Source organism: Phlebotomus papatasi, chromosome 2, assembly GCF_024763615.1.
Source record: "Phlebotomus papatasi isolate M1 chromosome 2, Ppap_2.1, whole genome shotgun sequence".
Classification (NCBI taxonomy): Eukaryota; Metazoa; Arthropoda; class Insecta; order Diptera; family Psychodidae; genus Phlebotomus; species Phlebotomus papatasi.
In genome coordinates, this window is record NC_077223.1 from 2,214,181 (window position 1) to 2,237,431 (window position 23,251).

Consider the following 23,251-nt stretch of genomic DNA (forward strand, 5'->3'; position numbering starts at 1 on the left):
TCTGTTTATCGTTTTTGTTTTTATTAAATTAGTTTTAACACGTTTAAAAATGAATTGATATGTAAAGGTGAATTTCACTCAAATTTTAGACACCTTGGTTGTAAATTTGGACACCTTGGTTGTAAATTTGGACACTTTGGTTGAAAATTTGGACACCTTGGCTGTATATTTGGACAGCTAATTCACCTCAATATGATGCCCATTGTTCTAAATTTCATGATCCAACGTGCCACCGTGCGAATTGGCGCATTCCTTGGCCTCTTCGGGACCTTTTTGAGGCTTTTCTCACTACATCTCGTTCATAGATATGATGCTCCTTTGTGCCTCCAGGCATTAATACAACCTAGTCATCACAAAAAGCTAAAACTTCACGAAATTTCGAGAAAACACACCTATCCAAAATAAGGATTATCACCTCACTTGGTGAATCTCCTAGAAAATTGCCCAATTTTCACACGAAAAACGTAATTCAGAATACAAATCTCAATTCATATCAAGTGTACAAATCACCATTAACGTGAATCAACATAATGTTCAATGAATATTTAATAATATCACTTAAAAACAGCGAGGAAAAACTGTTAGTACTTAGCGGCTTTGTCTCTTCAAAAGGTTATTACTGAACGGATCCTTTCTAGATTAAAGAAAATTTTGCAAAATAGCTTTGTGAACTTAGAAAATTTGCATAAGCGCAGAAGAAGAAGCGCAGAAAAAGTTACAGAAATTCCGTATTACAGTACACTCTCGCTAATACGGCTCTTTGAAAATCGGGCTACTTTTTAATTCGGGCTGCAGTTAAATTCGAAAAAAGTTCGTTGACATTTTTCAAGTTTGATTATGAATCAAATGAAGCAAATATGCTCAAATTTGCCATGGTTTATCTGAGTTTTCATGTGATTTTGCATTATTAAGAGGTTTTTATAAAATTCACAATAAATATAAACATGTAAACTCAATATGAGTATGCAGATCAACAAAAAATCGTTGCATTTCAAACAGTTTGACGTCTGAATTTTTCTCAAATTCGGGTGACATTTCGGTCCCAAATTCCCGAATTTGAGAGAACCTACCGAATCTACTGTATTTCTCGTAAGCAATTGCTCACACTAAATTTCAACAAAGCAATTTTAACTCAAATCATATTCGAAATTTAACGAATATATTGTTAAAATCTCCCAGAAAGAACTAATATTTAGATAGAATTCATTATTCATCAAATATTGGAATGAAAATTTATAATTGTAATCAATTTATTTTTAGTGTCCAATTTTACCTTTAAATTGTCCAAATTTAGAAACTGTCCAAAATTATGAGGTCTTACCCTATATCTTTTGTTCATTTTAAAAAGTATTAAGAATAATTTTGAAGAATACAAAATTTTGTATATATTTTAGAGGTTACCTAGACGAACATTTCGTCCTTATACGAAAATCCCATTTAATCATTCGTAAAAACGGGTTTTCAATATTAAAGGTTAAAAAGGCTCTAGAGGGCATATTTCTCAACCGAATAGGATCTTTTTGGGCCATTGGAAAGGTCTTGGAATTTATGAGAAATCTGAACCGGTTAAAATCGGTTATGAACCGGTAATGAACCTCAGCTTCCTCAGCTATTTTTGGTCGATCTTTTGAGTAATTTATGAATCGGTTTAATCATTTGTGAACCAGTTATCGGCGAAAACTTTTTTGAAAGGCTTAGCATCCAAGTCACGAATTCTAACATTTCGCAAAGGTTTGCTACCACTGTAGTTCGTACAGCATTTTTCAAATAATATAAAACGGTTACAAAATATGGTCCTGGTAGTATCTGCATATTAGAAGCTTTTTTGAACCAAACCCTCTACCAAACCGTTTTTTCCAGTGCAATCAGATAAAGTTTCGTGCTCAAGACAACCCCCGGGGCCACAAATAGGAAAAATCCTTGCAGGGCCTCCAACACTTTCACCGTTTAGATCTATTTCCTCATTGTGTGGAAAATGTTTGCCATTCTTCTATCTGAAACGTGATACGATAGGAGTCTTCCGAATCACATTTTGCCAGCAACTGCTGGAAATTATCAGTGGTAAGAATGTGGCGAAAAATCATCTTGAGTCTCAAAAACGTGTGATATCAACGTGTGAGGCATCACGAAGGAATTTAATGGCCAGAAGAGGAAATATTCTTCGTAGCAAAGAAGCAATACTGCACACGATTCCTCCGGAAAATTTTCTTCCCCTCGAGCACTTCTTTGCTCCCCAATTTCGCCCACAATTGCCACAAATTTAACACAGTCGTTTTGCGCTGATATTGTCACCAGGAAGATAATCAAATTCAGCATGAATTCAATATAAGACAGTGCTCGAACAAAATGCAGGGATATTGCGACAATTTTATTTTATTTACTCTTAACACAGTAAAATTTGCATTATTTATGGGAGAATTTACTCCTCTGGCAGTCTATTGATACTAAATTGAAGTGCGCTCTAAGTGATAACAGAGAGTGTGAGGAAAATCGTTGGATTGTGTTTGCCAAGTCTCAGCTTGGAAAATTTGCTAGATCCCTATAAATGTATCTTATGTAAAGCTTTCTAGGAATCTAAATATAAAGTTTATCGAGGAATTGCATTTCAGAATTTTCCGTGTAGAATATTTGTTAGGAATAAAATTATTTATAAACAAATTTTTAGATATTTAAACCGTTAAAATGTACTTTAAATGTTGACATCAATACCTAAAAAGTGACATATATCAACATCAACACCTGCAAGGTTATATTAACACCTACAGTGTTAATTCAAAAATGCTGAAGTGAATTCAAACAAGCTACAGACAAGCTTAAAAGTGAAATGAATATCAATGCTACCTACATTCCATTAATACCTACAAAGGATCATTAATGCCTACATCAATATTAATACATACAAAGTACCTTCACATGAAGTCCAGTAAGTTGGAAAAATCCAACGGTATTCCAGTTCGAGGTCTACGAAGGTCTACTGATTTCTAAGTCGCAAAAGTGACAGTAATGCCTAAAAAGGAACATTAATGCCTACACTAAAACAGCAATATTAAAATGGCAGCATCATAACGTTCTTATGAAGGCCAGTATGTTGAAAAAAACAATGATATTTTAGTTCAAGGCCTACAAAGTTGCAAGGATTTTCATGCCTAAAAAATGACATTAATGCCTAAAAATGAACATTAACGCTTACACTGTAAATTCAGTATTAATGTCTACAAAGTGACGTTCATATGAACCCCAGTAAGTTGAAAAATCCAAATATATTCCATTTTAAAGTTTTCAAAATATCTTAAAAGTGACATTAATGCCTACTAAGGATTATAAACGCCTAAACTGCAATATTAATATTAATCCTCAAAAATTTGCTTTCATATGAAGGCCAGTAAGTTGAAAACAACCTAACGATATTCCAGTGTGAAGCCTATAAAGTGGAATCGATTTTTGTGTCTCAAAAATGATATTAATGCCTACAAATAACAGAAAATAGACGGAGACACTGAACCTTTCTTGATTTTCACAATTTTATTCTCTACTAGAGAATAAAATTGTGAAAATCAAGAAAGGTTCAGTGTCTCCGTCTATTTCCTGCTACATTCTGTCGAACCGAAATTCTTCTGAAACCTACAAATAACATTAATGCCTACATTGGAACATCAAAGTTAGTTACAACAAAATAACGTTCATATGAAGGCTAGTAAGTTGAGAAAAATCCTGTGATATTTTAATTTAAAGCTTATAAAGTTTTATGAATTTTTAAGTCTTCAAAGTGACATTAATGCCTACAAAGAGACATTAACGCTTACACTGCAATATTAATATTAATACCTAAAAAATCACGTTCATATAAAGGTCAATAAGTTAAAAAGAAACCCAACGATATTCCAGTTTAAGGCCTACAAAGTTGGGGAGATTTCTATGTCTAAAATGTGAAATTAATGCCTACAATAGCACATTAACGCCTACACTGAAACTTCAACATTAAAAAGAAAACAAAATAACGTTCATATGAAGGCCAGTAAGTTGAAAAAATCCAACGGTATTCTAGTTTGAGGGCTACAAAGTTGCACCGATTTCTGTGTCTCAAAACTAACATTAATGCCCACACTGCAATATCAGTATTAATCCCTTAAAATTACGTTCATATGAAGACCAGTAAGTTGAAAAAATCCAACGATATTCCAGTTTGTGGCCTACAAAGTTGCACTGATTTTTATAACTCAAAAGTGACATTAATGCCCCCAAGGGGGCACATTAACGCCTACACTGCAACATCAATATTAATAGCAAGAAAATTACGTTCACATGAAGGTCACAGTGATCCCATTAGATTAAAAAAATCAACGGTATTCCAGCTCACAATGTTGCATATAATACTATGTCTCAAAAGTTATGTTAATGCCTACAAATGAATATTAATGCCTACACTGTAATATCAATACCAATGTCTGGAAAGTGACGTTCAAATGAATGTCAATAAGTTGAAAAAATCAAAAGAAATTCCAGTTTAAAACCTGCAAAGTTAAATGAATGCCTAAAACTTTAAATAGATTACAACAACACCTAAAACTTCTTCTTCTTTTTCTTTTGTTTAAGTTTTATTTCAAGGGACGTCATTTGAAATCCACACAACCTATCCAAAGGAACCAATTAACGCCTGCAAATACATTATGAATATTAATACCCACAAATTAAGATCAATATTAGGGTAAGTGTGCAAAATTTCGTCATAGTTGCATGCAAACGCCAAGGTCCGAAGCTTGAAATGTACTATTTTTAATACAAATCGAGTTTTTTTATTATTTCTTCTTAAGAAGTATTGTTTGAAACCTTGTAAGCAGTTTATCGTCTATTTTTTCTCTAAAATCATTCTTAATACATTTTAAAATGAATAGAAATTCGACATAGTTTTGGTGGTCTATTTCGGCCACCTTCATTCTTATTGTTCCTTGCCTTTCTAGAATTCTTCCAATGTGTTTTTCATATCATTTCGTTAGGCGAAGCGACATTTTCTTCTTTTTTTATCGTAGTGTAAGTGTGCTTAATTCCAGCCAGCTTGCAATTTCGTCCACCTTTTTTGTTCCTCGAATTTCCATGAACTTTTAGATTTTATGTACTCTAGAGATTATACAATGCAAAAGAATAACAAAAAGTATAGCTACGACAAACGAGATGACGTGAAAAAGATTTTGGAAGAATTCCCGAAGGGCAAGGAACTATGAGAATGAAGGTGGCCGAAATAGGCCACCAAAGCTATGTCTATATTTTTATTCATTTTAAAATGTATTAAGAATGATTTTAGAGTAAATAAAGACGGTAAACTCTTTACAAGGTTCCAAGCAACACTCTTTTAGAAGAAAGAATAAAAAAAATCAATTTGTATTTAAAATATTACATTTCAAACTTGAGACTTTGACGCTTGCATGCAACTATGCCGAAATTTGGCACACTTACCCTAGAGTATGCAAAAACTAAAAATTCATGAAATTTCGAGGAACAGAAAAAGTGGCCGGAATTGCAAGCTGACCGAAATTTGATATACTTACCCTATAGCATTCAAAGTAACGCTGATTTCATGGCCTGCAGATTGGGAGATACCAATCAAAAGTGGGTTGGATTCAGTTGAACACTTACGAGGGTAAGTTGATTTCAATTGACATTAATGCCTACAATTTGACATTGACATAAAGGCCTACAATTTGACATTAACTTGACAACTGAATGTCAACTTGTTGAATGCATCAAGTTATCACAATCAAACACATACATTAACGCCTACAAAATTAAATAACGATGACAAATTTAAATTCATACCCAACTGTAAACTTTACAAACTCTGAAGCTTTTTCAGTTCATAAATACTTAATCATTAGCTCTCCAGTCTCATCATCAATATATCAAAAAGCAAATTAGACCTGTCCTAATAGTCCTAATAGTTTGCAAATTCCTTTTGAGCAGCTTTAGGCATAGAGTACTGTTAAGATCATAAACTAGTCTTCACAAACAGTGATAAAAGCACAAAGGAGTATATAACCAATCTGTATTGTAATGAAAATTTAATGAGACTTTTCGGCTGGATGCTCCCCTTATGAATTGTACAGAAGTGGCTCCCGAAGAAGCACAATTATCCTCCCCAATTTTATTTATGGCCCCATCCCCCTCAGAAATGGTGACAAACGGAGAATTTATGCAAAAGCTGCAGCTTTTCATGATTATTAAATTGAATATACAATGAACCCCATGCCCCATCCTTCAGTTTATCGTATGAGTGGAAGAGGAATCTGTAGTTAGGGAGAGATATCAATTTTCATAAATTTTCCCCAAGTGCTGCAAAAATTGGAGAAAAGATATTCCGTATATTTTTATTTTCATTTTGGGTTTTTTTTTTGTTACAAAATGCTTGGTACTTCAGGATAATTTTAGATGCTCTGCAGAATTATTTTGTTATAAAGCCAGTAAATCAATCTCGAGCATTTTTGTTGACTTTTTCATAAACTTCTGGGAAAGCAGATTCGCATGTGAGTCTCTTCCGCATTGTGTTGTAGAGTTTGTGGTCAAACATCCGGTAGAACTCTTCTTTGGTGCGGAATGTATCAGCGTAGAGCATTTGGAAGCCATCGCATTTCTCCACGAGATCCTCAATGGCTCTTGTGGTCTTAACTGGATGGAAGTTATCAACATGGGGTACTCCGTAAACCCCGATATCAATGTACATTTCTTCCTTCTCCTTGGGATGAACCATTCCCGGATCATTGGGCAGATTGAAAGGACAGAGCCATAGGGGATAAACCTTAACACTTTTATCGAAAAACTCAATACACTCCTTCATTGTCCGGGTTGGAACCAAGAGATCCTGGATGATGTGATTATTTTCGTACAATTTTTTCACAGCTTCCGTTTGGGTAAGCTTCAACAGGGACACCTTAACCGGCATCATCCATCCCAGGATGTACCTGAAGAGGATGTTATTGCCAAATGGTACAATGTCCTGCAATTCCCAGAACAAGGATCTCGAGTGCCGGTGGTAGTAATCCACAATCGGGATATACTCCACGCGGTCTTTGCCTCGCTTCAGAATCTTCTCAACATGCTTGAAAAACCAAGTCTTGTACCACTTTCCGATCTCATTAATTTTTCCCGGTTCCACCTCGGAATCCTTCACCATTACCCCTGTCATTATAACCGCCTCGTCCAGGGAGTACTGCAAACCCTCGACGAAGTGATTCGCCTTGTTCTTGGACTCTCGGTCGAAAGTCTCCACAATCTCATTTAAACCCTTAACGGGTTCGTATTTCAAACGGATGAAGCTAATCGGAAGTGAAAAGTTGTGTTATTGGCTTATCGGATTTATCACTAAGCTACCTGATATTTACCAGGAGAAAATCTTTCTTGGTAAGTCACATCACAGAGTTGGAAGTTTCTTGTAGGTAAATTTGGGGATTAAAAGGATGAATCGATATTAAACGCTAATTGTTGAGTCAAAGGGTATTGTGGGCTCAAACTATGAGACAGAGAAAGAGCTTAACTTCTTATTTGATAAACTTTAAAGCTCTTATTATTTATTTAAATTAACTGAGCAAGGCATACTTAATTTTTTTAAAGCCTCGACACGATTAACCCTTTAAGGACGATTGGAACACCGGTGGCCCAGAAAGAAAATAATTCTTTCTGACTACCTAAAGTTATTTTTTTCTTATGTTTGTATGTAATTGCAAAGTAGAAGGTTTGAAGGAATCTAGAATATTTTTTGTAAGTCTCTAGCTATTTGGTATGTAGTAAATATTTAAGCTCAAAAATGGCGAAATTTTAAATTCTCAAATTCATAATTGATTTTATTTATTTTTTATAATTCCAATTTTTTTTAAGCAAAACCCGTTTGGTAATAAAAACTGCAATACTCCTACGTAATATTTTTCATTAAAGCGAAAAATATTATTCATTGGTATTGTCAGAAAAATTACTTAAATCTTTGGGCTATTTTTGTCCCTATCGTCCATAGAAGCACAAAATATACCGAATCAGACTCTTGGACTTTCCAAGATTAGATGTAAAACTTATCATTGATTATGTTTCTCAGTTTAATTTTTATTGTTGATTTACAGTCCGTAAAAAGTGTCTCGTCGTTAAAGGGTTAATAATAATTTAAATTAAGGTTACTTAAAGTATATCTCGTTATTTCTACATTTCAAAAATTTTCAAGCGATAATTTCCAGTACAGCATTAAATTTGGAATCCCGGACAAGATGGAATTCCGTAAAACTGCATTAAGACTTTATAAAAAAAATAAAATTAAATAAGCTTCAAAGTACTCTAGAATTGCATAATTACAGGATTATTGCAAGATCTGCCTTGACCTCTAAGTTTATTTGAGAATCTAAACTAAAAAATCAGGAATTGTCCGGTTTTTTGAATAATCTAATCAAAGAGCATATACAGAACCTTGTATGAAAACCTTAAACTTTTAAAGACTTCCCGGTACCTTTGAGACCTTTATTAAATTTATCGAAAAATCAAAAGATCTTTAAATGGTTCCTGGGGTTCCTGATGGCTATATCTGTTCAATTTTTTGTTGTTTAGAGTCCTCTAATTTGCCCTAAATTACCGCAAAAAATTATAAATACATTATTAGATCCATTTATAATCCCCGCTAATGCAAAGGTCTTTCAATAAGCTCAAAACTTACTAAATTCGAGTTTTCAATGTTTAGAATCTAAAACCTAAAACTCAAAATTCAGTTATTTATTTTTGTCCTTCAATTTTGGAATTCTAAACTTTTAAATTCGTGTTCTGAATAAAAGTTATAGCAGAAAGCATCGAATTTTATCTTGACTGTAAAACAAGTGTTAATATTACATTTCTAAAAATTGAAATTACTAAATATCAGTTTCGGAGATATACAATCGGATTTTGGAATTCTAAATTCTTTAATTCGGCTTCTTAATCGAAGCATTCTGCTGAAGCAATGGACATGTGACTGTGACAAAATTAGAATTCAGATTCTAAGAAAACTTTTAAACATCAGTTCCATGGATTTGTTATACGATTTCGGAATTCTAAAGTTTGTTATTAGTATCATCGATAACCCTATCTGTAATCAAAATCCTCTATATTTTTTCACAGAAAGCTTTAAAGTCTATAGAAGCTTGACAAAATTGAAGTACGAACCAAATTCTAAACTATCAAATTACTATTCTAAACTATGAAGATTTAGTTTAAATGTCTTTAAAATCCCGGCCACACAATGCTTTTGATAAGTTATTTATTAAATAAAAAACCTTAAGGTCACTTACAAAATAATCAAAAACAAAATAATATCTAATGGAGCTAATGGAAAGTCGTCAGGATTGGAGAAGGTTAGTGCGAGTCTCGGTCCCTTAAAGAAAAGTTGCAGTCACCTTAGTAAGTAAGTAATGCATTAACAGCCCATATAATCTAAAAATATGCTCGTAAGAAAAAATATTAGTATGACCCTAAATGGACTGACTTAAATAATATTACAAGTTCTTAGAGGAAAATACGGAACTTCCTTGGAGTAAAAGCAATATACCATAACAGATTGCAGTTAGAAAATTTTCTCCACTTGCAAACCGTTTTCGAAGATGTGGATATATCCCACTTCTGAATTTGTAGGTCATGATGTGATTCATTAAAACATTATTTATTTGTATGATTTCTTTCTGTAATGGTGTTCTTAATAAATTTTCTGCAGGGTATACGATTTTACATTTTTTTTATGTTTTTGTTTATCAAGTTTTGAAAACAATAATATTAAAAAAATAAAAAATAAATAAATAAAATTATTAAAATTATAATGCTACTTCATGAAATGATTTTTCCAGAATGCAATTAAACAGTAAGTTAGTTTCTAGTAGGTCAAACATGAATGAACCTTTCTTATGAATAGTTATTTATAAGTTTAAATCATGAAGTAAATGTTTTTGTCCTTCCAAATTAACGGTCACACGGAAGAGAATGTTTTGTAAAATTGCTCGTGAATCGTATAATCAATTAAAAAGTTCATAAAAGTTTGTACTTTTTCACAAACTTTGTGCGTAACATTATCAATTGACGAGGGTTTTTAGTTCTTTTACAAATATTTGTTTGTAAATGCTCTTTAATACACAGAAAAATGTTCGTAAAATTTTGTGACTGTTCGTAAAGTTTTGTCAGACAAAAAATACGAACAGATGTTTGTAAAGAAACAAAAAATTCTCGTCAAATGACTATGTTCAGAACAAAGTTTGTGAAAAACTATAAACTTTTACCAACTTATCAGTAAGTTATAGGATTTACGATCGTTTCATAAGACCCCTGTAGAAATTCACAAATATTTACGAACAAATTTATGAAATATTTATTTCTATGCAGGAGAATGTTTCAAATAAATATTTTAGATAATAAATATAAGAAATAATACCACTTCTAACAACCACAACAAGCCTTAGGTTAAGCCTATGACCAAGCAAAGTTTCATAATATTCAAATTTCAACGGCGATCCACGAAAAATACACAAAAATCTCTTAGGGTAAGTGTGCCAAATTTCGGCATAGTTGCATGCAAGCACCAAAGTCTCAAGTTTGAAATGTAATATTTTTAATACAAATTTATTTTTTTGTTACTTTTTTATAAGGTGTGTTGCTTGTAACCTTGTAGACAATTTATCGTCTTTATTTTCTCTGAAATCTTTCTTAATAAATTTTAAAATGAATAAAAGTGTAAACTTAGCATTGGTGGCCTATTCCGGCCACCTTCATTCTCATAGTTCCTTGCCCTTCCGGAATTTTCCCAATGCCTTTTTCAGATTATTTTGCTCGTCGAAGCGATATTTTTTGTTATTTTTTGAATTGTATTCTCTAGAGTATACAAAAAACTAAAAAATCATGGAAATTTGAGGAACAAAAATAGTGGCCGGAATTGCAGGCTGGCCAGAATTTGGTACACTTACCCTATCAGTTTTTTTTCGTTAAGTGCTTTCTTGCGAAATTTCCCTTTCTCTTAAGTCCCTCTTGATACCCACACAATCGCTGACATAATGGTGAAAGAGAGCTTTGGTACAACAAAAAAAAATTGGCGTTTTGAGTTCAATTGACTGATAAGCCTCAGGGCCATAAAATCAATTCTTATCGGTCTTTAGGAGAGACATTAGGGGTCACATTCCAACTCTGTGAGTGCACTTCAATGGGGAATTCAGCTGGGTTGTCTTACCGAGTAGCAGGGATGATTTTGATCTCTACGGCTGTTAGGAGACCCAAAGTGCCGTAGCTCCAGGGAATGGCATAGAAGAGATCACTGTTTTCATCCTTGGAGCAAACAGTGACACTCCCATCGGCCAGGACAAGTTCGTAGGATAGGCAAATGTGCTGAAAGAGTCCGTAGATGTGGGATGAGGATTCGACGCCGGTGCCCATTACTAATCCTCCAACTGTGAGGTCATCGAGTTCTGGAACGATGGGAATGGTCCAGCCGAGTCTGCCAAGAGTCTCTGAGAGTTGCTTCATGTTGACGAGCGGTTCAACCCGAACGGTTTGTTTGTTGGTGTCCACTTCGAGGATATCCACGAGATTGCACTTGATCTGGAACATGGATTTCTTGTACATGGGCTTACGGAAGCTCATGGTTTGCCATCCAGGACGAGCTGTGCACATCTTCGTGGACATTCCTGTCTCTCGCCATTGGCGAACTTGCCTCTGGATTGACTTGACTTTGGACCCATGGGCTGTTGGGGCACTGCTCAGCCGGAAGATGATCTCACTCCGGAGGTAGTAGAGGAAGTTGTAGATGAAGGATATGGGAAGGAGGAAGAAACACACAAATACCCAACGGTAGTCAATCAAAATGATCTCCGTGAGGCTGTCGAACTTCTTTCCCATCGCCATGCTTCACACTTTCACCAAAAAACACAATGAACCAATTCCCCACCGACCTTGCCTTTATAGACAAACTGATATGCGGGTGTGCTATCGTGATCCAGGTGAGTACACCAGGTGCGTTTTTCCCACGGAAACTCAAGTAAATCTTATCGCCTGGCCAAACACAATACCCCAGAGCTCTCCTCACAAGTACAAAGTATGACTGGTCAGTATGAGTTCAACCGGCAAAATATTGGCTGTTTGTACGCCAAATCGCAATTCGCGCACTGACCTTGATACAGCACATTCACAGAATGTGGCCCCTCTTTAGTCATCTCACACACACGCACAATTCCGCCGGGAGATAATTGCAAAAGAATAAATAAAAAAAAATTCTCTCGCACCAGATTCTCATCCATAGTCATCACTGAGAGGAATTTATTCAAACACCAAATTTGGCCGGTGAATTCCATAAGCACAATATTCACTGTCTACCAAGTCTACCAGAGAGACACATTCTTCAGGCCAGGATTCACTCAGCAACAAATCCAGAGATTGATTTATTTGAAAATTCCCAAATCGTCCTCAACTCCCCGATACACACTTATTTACAACCGAATTTGTGGGATTTTTACCATTCAATCCACACACCCATATTTGCCCGAAATCAATACTTGAGAGGATGCTCATTGAGATATTCAAGGCACATTTCATCCGGGAGAATTTATTTGGATAGTTTGAATAGTTGATTGCCATGCAGACATTGTATCGCAAAGAGGAATTGGCAATTTCTTGAGAGATTTTCCAGGTGATTTTGTGTGCACAAGAGCAAAATTGAGATAGATCGAAAAATTGATGTTATAGTAATCATTTTGTCAAATACTCCTCAATTTATTCAACATTCAATTCGGAAACACGAAGAAAACTCTGCACTTAATAAGTGAAATTCACAAAATTGAATTCCTTCAAAGTATTTCTATCACTGACGGTATTTTTCATTCCAGATTAATTCAGTGCATTGCAATTTTTATTGCAATGGTGCACGTACAGATAGTTTCGAAAACATTTTCACGAAACAAAAGCTACCATAGGCATGGTAAAAAAAAACGAAAATAATCGATGGAATGTGAATTGATAAAATGTGTGCAGTGCACTTTACTGTTCTCAAATGCTTCTGCATTACCGACTTTCCTTTGTGTTGGTTTCTGTCGCGACTGTTTGGTATCGACTGTTTGGTGATCGGTACTTTTATCATAGATAACAAGTTACAAAATTTTCACATTCATTTAAAATAATCCGGCTGTTTGTCGGTTAGGAACACGGCGAGAACTGGGAAAAACAGTCGAAATAGGAATAAGGTCAATTGATAATGCAGAAAAGTCGATAATGCAGAAGCACAAGAGAACAGTAAAGTGTGTAAAAAAGGAACATATTCATTTTTCTTTGGAATAGCAGCACCATTATATATGTATATTAAAGGTAATTTTTCAAAGATCCCTGTAAAAACTACTGTACTACCAGTATAATAGTGGCAAACCCAAGAGGTAATAAATGGCTCTCAGAGTGAACAGTGAGAGGCGATCGGCAGAATAATATCGATCCGAGGCTAAAAATCGGAAGATTGGCACTATTTTGCTAAGAAATCGGCAGATCGGAATGCAATCGACTGATTGATACGAGATCAGCAGATCAGTATGAGATCGACAGATTGGCGCGATATTCTGCAGATCGGATAGGATTATCTACCCCTGGAGCAAACCGTTTTAAATGATAACGAATAGTTTCAATCTCAAATAAAATAACCACGAAACAGCTTAGAAGTTCCTAGAAATATCACTTAAATAATGGTCCTATTCCAATGAAAAATGAACATTTTTTTTAGTACTTTACTGTTCTCAAGTACCTCCGTGTTATCGACTTTTGTTTCTATTGGTTCCTGTCTTAACTGTTTTCCCTATTTCTCGCCGTGTTCTGAAATCGCCAAACAGTCGTGATAGGAACCAATATAAATTAGAAAAATCAATTACGTAGAAGCAAAAGCAATTGAGAACAGTAAAGTGCTAAAAAAGAATGTCTCCTTTTTCATTGGAACAGCACCATAAAATCTGCCTCCATGAATGATTTCCGTTTCTCATCTTTACACAAAAAAAATATTTTGTAAAATAGTTCGTAAATGTTTGTGAATTTCTTCAGGGGACTTACTGCTCGTAAATTGTACAACCTTCTTAAAAGTTCGTAAATGTATGTACTTTTTCACGCACATTATTCGTGACACAATCACTTAACGAGTAATTTTTGTGCTTACACGAATATCTATTTGTAAATGCTCGTAAAATTTTGTCATTTTTCCGTCAAGTTTTGTCATACAAATAAAAATGTACAAACAAATATATGTAAAAGAACAAAAAATGCTCGTCAAATTATTACGTTACAAACAATGTTTGTGAAAAATTACAATGTTTTACAAACTTTTTTGTAGGTTGTATAATTTAGAAGCATTTAGTAAGTCCCCAGCAGAAATTCATAGACATTTGACATCCACATTTGACAGTCCTTTTTCTATAGACTCAACGAGAGCAAAGTTTTACTTAAATAGGTTTGCGTCTTGAATAAATACGATAAACTTAAAAACTTTGTCAGCTCCGTCAAATTAGCAAAAAATTGTGCATACGTTTTGGTTTCAAAAACATATTACTCCAATTTCATAAGCAGCAAATTCCAATGAATTTATATAGGCTTGTATATAAGCAAAGACATAGGTTTGTGTCTTGGGAAATTCCTCAAACACACCAAATTCATAAATAAGACTTTTCTATATAACTTTTTGTGATATAAAGTTCTTCTTCTCTGCAATTTCATGACCGACGAATTCCAGTGAATTTTGGAAAGAAATTATAATCTTATGGTATGGTTGGTGTCTCAGATAAATAACGATTTATGTACCATAACAATTACCATTGCTTTCAAAATTAGAAAAAAGCAGATAGCAGCAATTATGGGGAAGTGGGGCACCTTTGAAAGTGGAGCACCTTCGAAATTGGAATTTATCATCTATTTTTAAATAAAATTGAGCCTTATCGTGACATAATTTAGCTACACACAGATTGAAAAGCTAAATTACATTATAATATGGCTCATTTCCACGTAAACATAGATGAAAAATCCCAATTTCAAAGGTGCCCCACTTCCCCCTAGGGGCTTTGGATTAAGAAAGTTCAATGGGACTTCAGACAAGATGTGGTAGTATCTAAAAGTAATACTACGAAGAGGACGTTCGAATAAAAAATCTGTGACAGTTTTCATGTAAAATAATTTTCCTCAAATTGAATAAAATAAATGTAACTGGCACTGGTTTCTCGGACGATGCACGCTTTTTTATAAGGAATTCAATCACTTCACATTTTTTTAATTAATAGCTCGTTATCAAATAGAGAATAGACATTTTCTTCCTTTTATGGAAGAACATTTTTTTTATACCGGCCCTCGGTGGTTGGACATCTAAAAAAAAAAGTTCAAGATGTAAGGTAAAGTACCCTTTATTCGACCGGTTCCTCTATTCGACCGGTAGATTTATTTATTCAATTTAATTATATTTGCTATTATATTTTGTGTATGATCTAACATTAATAGGTCAATTATTCTTTAAATAATACGAATCAGTGACAAATTCATAGAAATTGATGAAATTCACCATCAAATATTCAAAAATTGACCCACCGGTCGAATAGAGGAACACGGTCGAGTAAGGGTACTTTACCTTACTCACTAAATGAAATCCTCAGATTCAAGCTTTTCACTGATGATGGAAATTTATTTTTACATTCTCTAGCACTGTACACTGTACTAAACACTAGTCACTCCATTCGATGGCCAAAAAGATCATCCTGGCCTTAAGAACTGTTTAACAAATTTTATTTACACTCTGGAGAACAAATTAAAAAAAAACATGCATTGAGGAAACTCGATTACCTTTCAATTTTTCAGGTCGTTTCTTTTTCTCATTAAAAACTGTTCTAGCACGTCCTCTCTTTGGTATTATTCTGATGCAAGAACAGTATCAATTTTCTTTCATTTCCCATAATATTATTGTCATTTTAATGTAAACTTTTATCCAGAAAGCAACAGATTATTTGTTAGTTGAGCTTTCGGACTCGAATAATGTATGGTTCCTTTCTTATTAAACAAAAAGTATTACTTATAAGCTTTTGGTGGGAAGTTCTATCGAAGGCGTGGCTTCATTATCTTTGGATGGAAATATTTTAGCACCACCCAAATCCAAATTTCTATGCTGTTACTTGTTCTATATGATCCTCTGATTACACAATGAAAATTTAAATAAATTCTACATTCGTTTTTCAAAGTCCAGTAAAGGGGCGTGGCTTAAATTATTATTGGTGGATGGAGTCAACTGTGGAAGTTTACAATAGGCAATAGGGGAAAGCACGCTACCTTCGGACGACTCAAGCTTCGGACAATTCAATTTTTTCTCTATGTTTCTTATGGATTTCACTCATTGTTCCTTTCTGAAAATTTGAGGCATTGGACTAGCTATTTAAATATAATATTATAATGGGCCAAATTTATTTACAACACATTGAAAAAAATAATTGTGCGAAGCATAAATCGTCCGAAGGTAGCGCGCTTTCCCCTATATGTCATTCCGTTTGCATTATAGAAGTCCTTTCACTGAATTAAATGGAAAAACTTTTGTTTTCGGATATGCTAGCCCTCTTTTGGGTGGATGAACTAAACGAACTTTTAAATCTCGGAGAAGAATCTCTTGTATCTCCACTCAGAGTTCTTAATGCCAAAGAAGGCTACATTTGATGAATTTCCAATTAACTGAATTGGAAATTCCAATTCTCTTTTCAAATCCCATTCGCTGAGGAAAATTTACATCCACTCTTAGCAGTTTAACATCTCCCGAAAAAATACGACTACCCATCATTAATTTAACACCACAAGTGAAGAAGAAAAGTTGAAAACCATTGGAAAATTAGTCAACATGTTTTTCCCTTCCCGACACTTTTTCAGCTGCCCGAGGTGAAGACGAGTGCTAAGCTCTTAGCCTTTGACATGTTGATTGTTACATGGCAGCGAACGTGAGTAAATTAATCTTTCAGAGTCTAAAATTAAAAATTTAACCATCATTGGCACCCCAAAATAACCCAAAATTTGTGTGACTTGAAAGTGATTTGTGTGTGGCCAAATAAACTCCTTACTTCGAGGACAGCAATATATTTTTAGGGCCCTATTTTCACAGCGGTTAAGCCCTTTTTACCCTAGCAAGATTTATCTTGATTTATGATTTCCCAAAAATCATTAAGCGAAGCATTTAGTCAATGTTATACGTTTCTTTCTTATTAATTTGTGCATCTTGCATGGAGAATTCTGCATTTTTTCAAGATATTGGGAGGGTGAATAATTAACAATGACCTATATTTTTGTTAAACAATTTATCTTCCAGGTTATTTAATGGATTTATGTCTGCAAAAATTTAATTACTTGTCCATTTTAATTTCCAATTGAGCTTCTTACTCTCGGAATTCATTCTCAGCAAGGATTTATGGATGAAATTTTTCCAGATCGCATCTTCACCTAAATTGTTCTCCGTTCTGCAGTACTCATTGTACATTTTCTCCAGGGAATTTCTTTTCGAATTGAGAACAAGATTGAAAGCGATAAGAACAGCAGATTTAAAATTAAGCAATGTGCTGGAATTACCCCATCTATACATTTAAATTTTACCTTTCGCAATTAAACAATCGATGAAAATATATCACAATAAATATGGTGATTAATATATGCTTTAGTGCTTTTTAATTGACAGCCTAATTTATTAGTTATTATGCACTCCATTAAAATAGAAAATTTGGCTTTTAAGCAAATTATTTTATACAGCCAATAACTATAATTTTAAACGAAGTAAATATCAGACAATAGGGGAAAGCTCCTATGCTTCGTACGATCTCAAGCTTCATAATGACTAAATTTTTCCATGTTTCTAAATAAATGTTACTCTGTAATATTCTTTATAAACTGGCACATCTCATATAAGTTATAAAATATCGATGCGATGATTTATAGATTATTGATAGAATTATAAATCCTAAAATATTGGTTTTTACCGAGGACGCAAACCGTCTGACATCACTTTTGCCCTGAGAGAAATTCGAAAAAGTTAAAATAACATTCCGGAATCTGGAAATGTTAATTTTACCCTGCATTATTGATCCGAACTCGGTGTAAATATTGCCCTTTTTAGGTGTATTAGGAGTTAAAGTTACCCTTTTTCATGTTAATTTTACTCTCAAAAAGATGTAAAATTAACATTAAAAAATGTTGATATCTTTTTAAACCTAAAAAGTGTTAAATTTCTGAGGAAAAAATGTTAATCGCACCCTCTTTTTTTCTCAGTGTAGGTGTATTATGGGTTACAATTAACAATTTCATGTTAATTTTACACTTAAAATGGTGTAAAATTAACATTAAAAAATGTTGATATATTTTTACACCTAAGGTGTTAAAGTTACGAGGAAAAAAAGTCAATCGCACCCTCTTTTTTTTATCAGTTTGAGCATTATTCTGCTGACAATACTCACATACAATACAGAGACAGAAATATAATTTATAGCGTGGTATTTTGTTTTAAATATTTGTTAAAAGTACAGAAATAAATGTCAAATAGTGGTATAATGATTTCTCGCTACTTAGCCAAGACGCACACCGTTTTGTGACCGTTTTAGGAATCATTTTATCCGTTTTACTGTTGAATTTATATCTCAAAAGATTTTCTAATTTATCATATCGCATGGAAACAAAAAAAAACACATATAAAATTTTTCTCTAGAGGAAAGTGCCCCTTCGTACGATCCCAAGCTTAATATTGACTAAATTTTTCCTATGTTTCCGAATAAATGGGACTCTGAAATATATTTTAAAAACTAGACATTTTTTCTTAATTTTCAAAATACGGTTGCGATGAGTCATATTTATTGGGAAACATAGAAAACATTTAGTCATTATGAAGCTTGGGATCGTACGAAGATAAATTTTGTATGTATTTTTTTCACATGCGCAATGATAAATTACAAAATCTTTTGAGATATAAATACAACAGTAAACCGGATAAAATAATTTTTAAAACGGTCACAAAACGGTTTGCGTCTTAGGTAAATGCCGTGAATTTATTTTACCATCTTCTAGCATTTATATCTGTATTTTTAACAAATATTTAAAACAAAATACTGCGCTATAAACCACTTTTCTGTTTCTGTTTTATCAACAATTCATTGATGCTCGAAAGCGGCGTCAGATGGTTTACGTCTTTGATAATAACCACAATTTTAAGTTTTATATTTTTACTTCTTTTACGGAATTAGAACAACAAAGCAAAAGACCAAGATATAAGTAATTCAATTCATTCAATTCAATAAAAAATAGTCATACTCAGAACGGTTTAAGAACGATTTGTGTATTAGGTAGGCACAAAGAATTTCAAATGTCGAATTATGAAAAAAAGAACGAATAAAACGTTATGGGAAAATAAAGTTATTTCTGTTCTGATATACTAACATTATAATTATTACAATAATAAAAACGGTCTTGCAATGGTTTGTGTCTTGAGCAAAGACTAAAAATATATTTTTCTACTCTTTGGATTTTTTTGTATACATAGGGGAAACTGGTGCACTACCGAATGTGGAGTAGAACCCAACACTGAATTTTAGATACAAACTACTAGGATTACGGCGATAATTTTTTCAGTAGACAAGCATACCTATAGGGGAAAGCGCGCTACCTTCGGATAACTCAAGCTTCGGACAGCTCTGTTTTTTCTATGTTCTTAATTAATTTGACCCACTAAAATTACTAAAATATACTTTTACTAAAATACTAAAATAAGTTACTAAAATATAATTTTATTATGGATCAAATTCATTAAAAACGTATAGAAAAAATTGACTTGTTCGAAGCTTGAGCCATCCGCAGGTAGCACGCTTTCCCCTAGTGCTTAATAATTCCTATAGGTCTTATCCTCTGAAGTCTATTGATTAAAAAATTGCAGTGTTCGGTGCTACATCGTGTTCGATGACACCCAAGTTTCTATAAATTTGGAAAACCAAGAAATTGAATACTATAAGTTACTATTCTGTTTTGATAAAGTAAGTACATATCGTTATAAATATAATAATCTTAATGGTCTTAAAATGGTTTGTGTCTTAAGTAAGCATGAAGAATTTAGAATCTTGAGGGCGGTGGGGCTATTTTGGTCTGTAAGGCTACATTGATATGCGATTTTCTCGTATATTTGTCAGGGAATTTGAACCTTAGAATATTTTTATGCAGATCCACATTTTTTTTTTCTAGAGCTAAATTACATTAAATTCCGTTGAAGTTTAGTTTTCTTGGTTTGCGTCCCAGATTAACACTAAAATCGTGTTTTCAAGTTCAATTGTGCAATAAAATGAACATTTTCACTTGAACAAAAAGAATGTTTCTGCTCATATGCGTTCTATACCGATTTGTTTCATATTCGAAACAGTCTGGTAAAGTTATAAAAGGGTATGTGTCTCAGATAAATTTTATTTGTGAATTTTGTGTAGCAGATAAATCTTATATCAAATTAGAGAGAAAGAGAAATAAAATATATAAAAGACGAGTTTTCTGTCTATGGAAAACTATCAATATAATGGGAGATTAAAATAACCGAGGTCTTGGAAAGCGGGCACAATAGAAAGGAAGACATGAGTGCTCCCTGTCCATAGTCTTATGCACATCAGAAGGCAATTTTACTATTGGTCGGTAAAGATGCACATCTTTCACCCTCCTATCAGAAGTCTAACCCTAGAGACAGGGCACATTATGCACCCAATCAGTCCTTAAGGATTAAAAATAACAGAAGGGCCTTTAGCCGCGGAACCGATATACGTCTTACAATAATAATACCAAAAACGTTTTTTTTTAATTCCATATGGTTTGAGTCTTGGATAATTATCGAAGGTTCAACATTTCGCGCAATATCGAACTAACACTAAAGAAGGAACGATTACGTTTTCTGATAGCTTCTTCCTACCATAATTTATACTTCAAGAAATTCATTTTTAGTTTTCGATAGTTGTAATGAGATTAATGTTTCATTACATAGGTTTATGTCTTGGATAAGTATAGAAAAAGTAAAGTAGTCATCGACTATGACATACTGTCAGTAATATTTCTATAAAAAAATCAATTTAATAGAATTCATTTGGATTTTAAAATCGAAAAAACAAATCCAATGAATCCTTAAAGAAAATCACACATCATTGTTTGTGTCTCAGGTAAAAATTGAAAGATTGAAAGTCTTTGAATTTGACAAGAAAATTGGAATAGTTGTGCACACAAAGAATTGAATGAATGTGATGGAAAAAAAAGTGTCTTTTCTCCCATGGCGCATTCTCTGACGATACTGAAAGGCTGCTGAAGAAGATAATTGTTCTGGAGCAATTACGTGTAATAATATATAATATTAAAAAACGAACTCAACACAAAATGTGCATATAGGTACATTATCTCTGGAAACAACCACACAATGTGCAAGATGATGAGGAGAGAGCAGAAAAAAGTACGCATTTCGCGTAAATTGCATGTGAGAAGAGCATGTAACAATTATTTTACAACAACTTAGCACAGTTTCCCAATTCTCATGCAGAAGCCTCTGCCAATTGTGCTGATGTACTCAGAGCTAAGTGCATTGAGAAAATTTAAATATACAGATTGGTCAGTTGCGGAAGGAGCCAAAAGGAGCCAATGGAATTGGTAGAAACATCTGGATAATTGTGCCTTTGCAATTTCAACAGCATATCTAATTAAATTGCAAGTGTCCCAATCTCCTTCACTCGGTTGTGGGTAATTTATAGAAATGTGTCCAGCATCTACAAGACCACTTTAACTATTCTAATTGTCATGCAGAAGATATCAGATGAAAATGTGTGAAACCGAGAAGAATTTAAATGATCTTTTCCCAAAAACGAAAGGAAATTCTCCTGAGAATTCCTCAATTTGCAAAGGACAAAAACTTAGGACAGTTTCCGTGTGAAAGGAATTTCTCCAAGATATCCCCCCTTGAATTTTGTCAAATTGTCACGGAAAATTTTTCAATTATTTCACTCACTATGCTACTCTGCAACTTTTTTTCTGACTACTTCACCAGAGACAAAACCAACTGAAGGTACAAGTAAGAATTTATCCAATCTTCTCATTCCTCAACTTTCGAAAATGAAACTGGAAGATTGACCAGAGCAGTATTAAAAAGTTCAAAAGAAACTGAGAAATTACCAGGTTCCAAGATAACAATTGCCATGATTAACATTGTCACCATCAGAGAACGTTGACATGAAATTTGCTGATATTCAAATAAGAACACAAAATTCTGAGAAATAAATTTCAGATAGGGTAAGTGTGCCAAATTCCGGCCAGCTTGCAATTTCGGCCACCTTTTTTGTTCCTCGAATTTCCATGAATTTTTAGTTTTTACCGTTTTTACATACTCTAGAGATTATACAATGCAAAAGAATAACAAAAAATGTAGCTTCGACAAACGAGATGACGTGAAAAAGATTTTGGAAGAATTCCCGAAGGGCAAGGAACTATGAGAATGTAGGTGGCCGAAATAGGGCACCAAAGCTATGTCTACATTTTTATTCATTTTGAAATGTATTAAGAATGATTTTGGAGTAAATAAAGACGATAAACTGTCTACAAGGTTCCAAGCAATACTCATTAAAAAGAAGTAATAAAAAAAATCAATTTCTATTAAAGATATTACATTTCAAACTTGAGACTTTGGCGCTTGCATGCAACTATGTCGAAATTTGGCACACTTACCCAATACTTGTTTTGATTTGTTTATGTGTTTTCTTAACACAAAAGATTCTGTTTTTTAATACCAGAGTTCATTTAAACGTAGGCATTTTGATACGAAACCTCTTTCGAAAAAAGAATCAAAGAATCCCCTAGTGAAGTTTATTATGACTTAAGTTGCCTACATCTCGGCGAATAAGATTCATGAAATTGTTGATATATTTTCGAAAATCCAAGTTTGTTAGAATTAGCTGAATCATCAGAAATTAGTGTCAGTCAGAAATCAGTATCAGTAACAATTTTACTTTTCATAACGTTTCCGAAAAAATTACAAGTCAACTGTTCATTTATTTTAGCCGAGACGCACGTGAGGGGATTTTAACCGTTTGTCTTTCACAGGAACGAACCTTTTAAGCGAAATTTATGTGGGGGGGGGAGGCTTTTCATTTGAAACTGCACTTTCGAAACAAGATATCTCACTGAGCACTGAGCTTTCTCTCACTCAGTGTCTAATTAGGTGCAAACATAAATATATTTTGATTCTCCAATAGTGTATTGGATA

General features: G+C 33.6%; 2 protein-coding genes across 2 annotated transcripts in view; both read right to left on the reverse strand.

The window, feature by feature from the left end:
• The window catches only part of LOC129802144 (protein tincar), a 206,575-nt gene that overhangs the window by 161,093 nt on the left and 22,231 nt on the right, over positions 1 to 23,251 (reverse strand). The gene's annotated exons all lie outside the window — the stretch shown is intronic.
• On the reverse strand, positions 6,302 to 12,254 carry LOC129802145 (delta(24)-sterol reductase-like). Its single transcript, XM_055847742.1, has 2 exons — positions 11,204 to 12,254; positions 6,302 to 7,304 (listed from the first exon to the last, which is right to left on the reverse strand). Exons 1-2 carry the CDS (start codon positions 11,872 to 11,874, stop codon positions 6,458 to 6,460), a joined length of 1,518 nt encoding a protein of 505 aa, XP_055703717.1. The 5' UTR covers positions 11,875 to 12,254; the 3' UTR covers positions 6,302 to 6,457.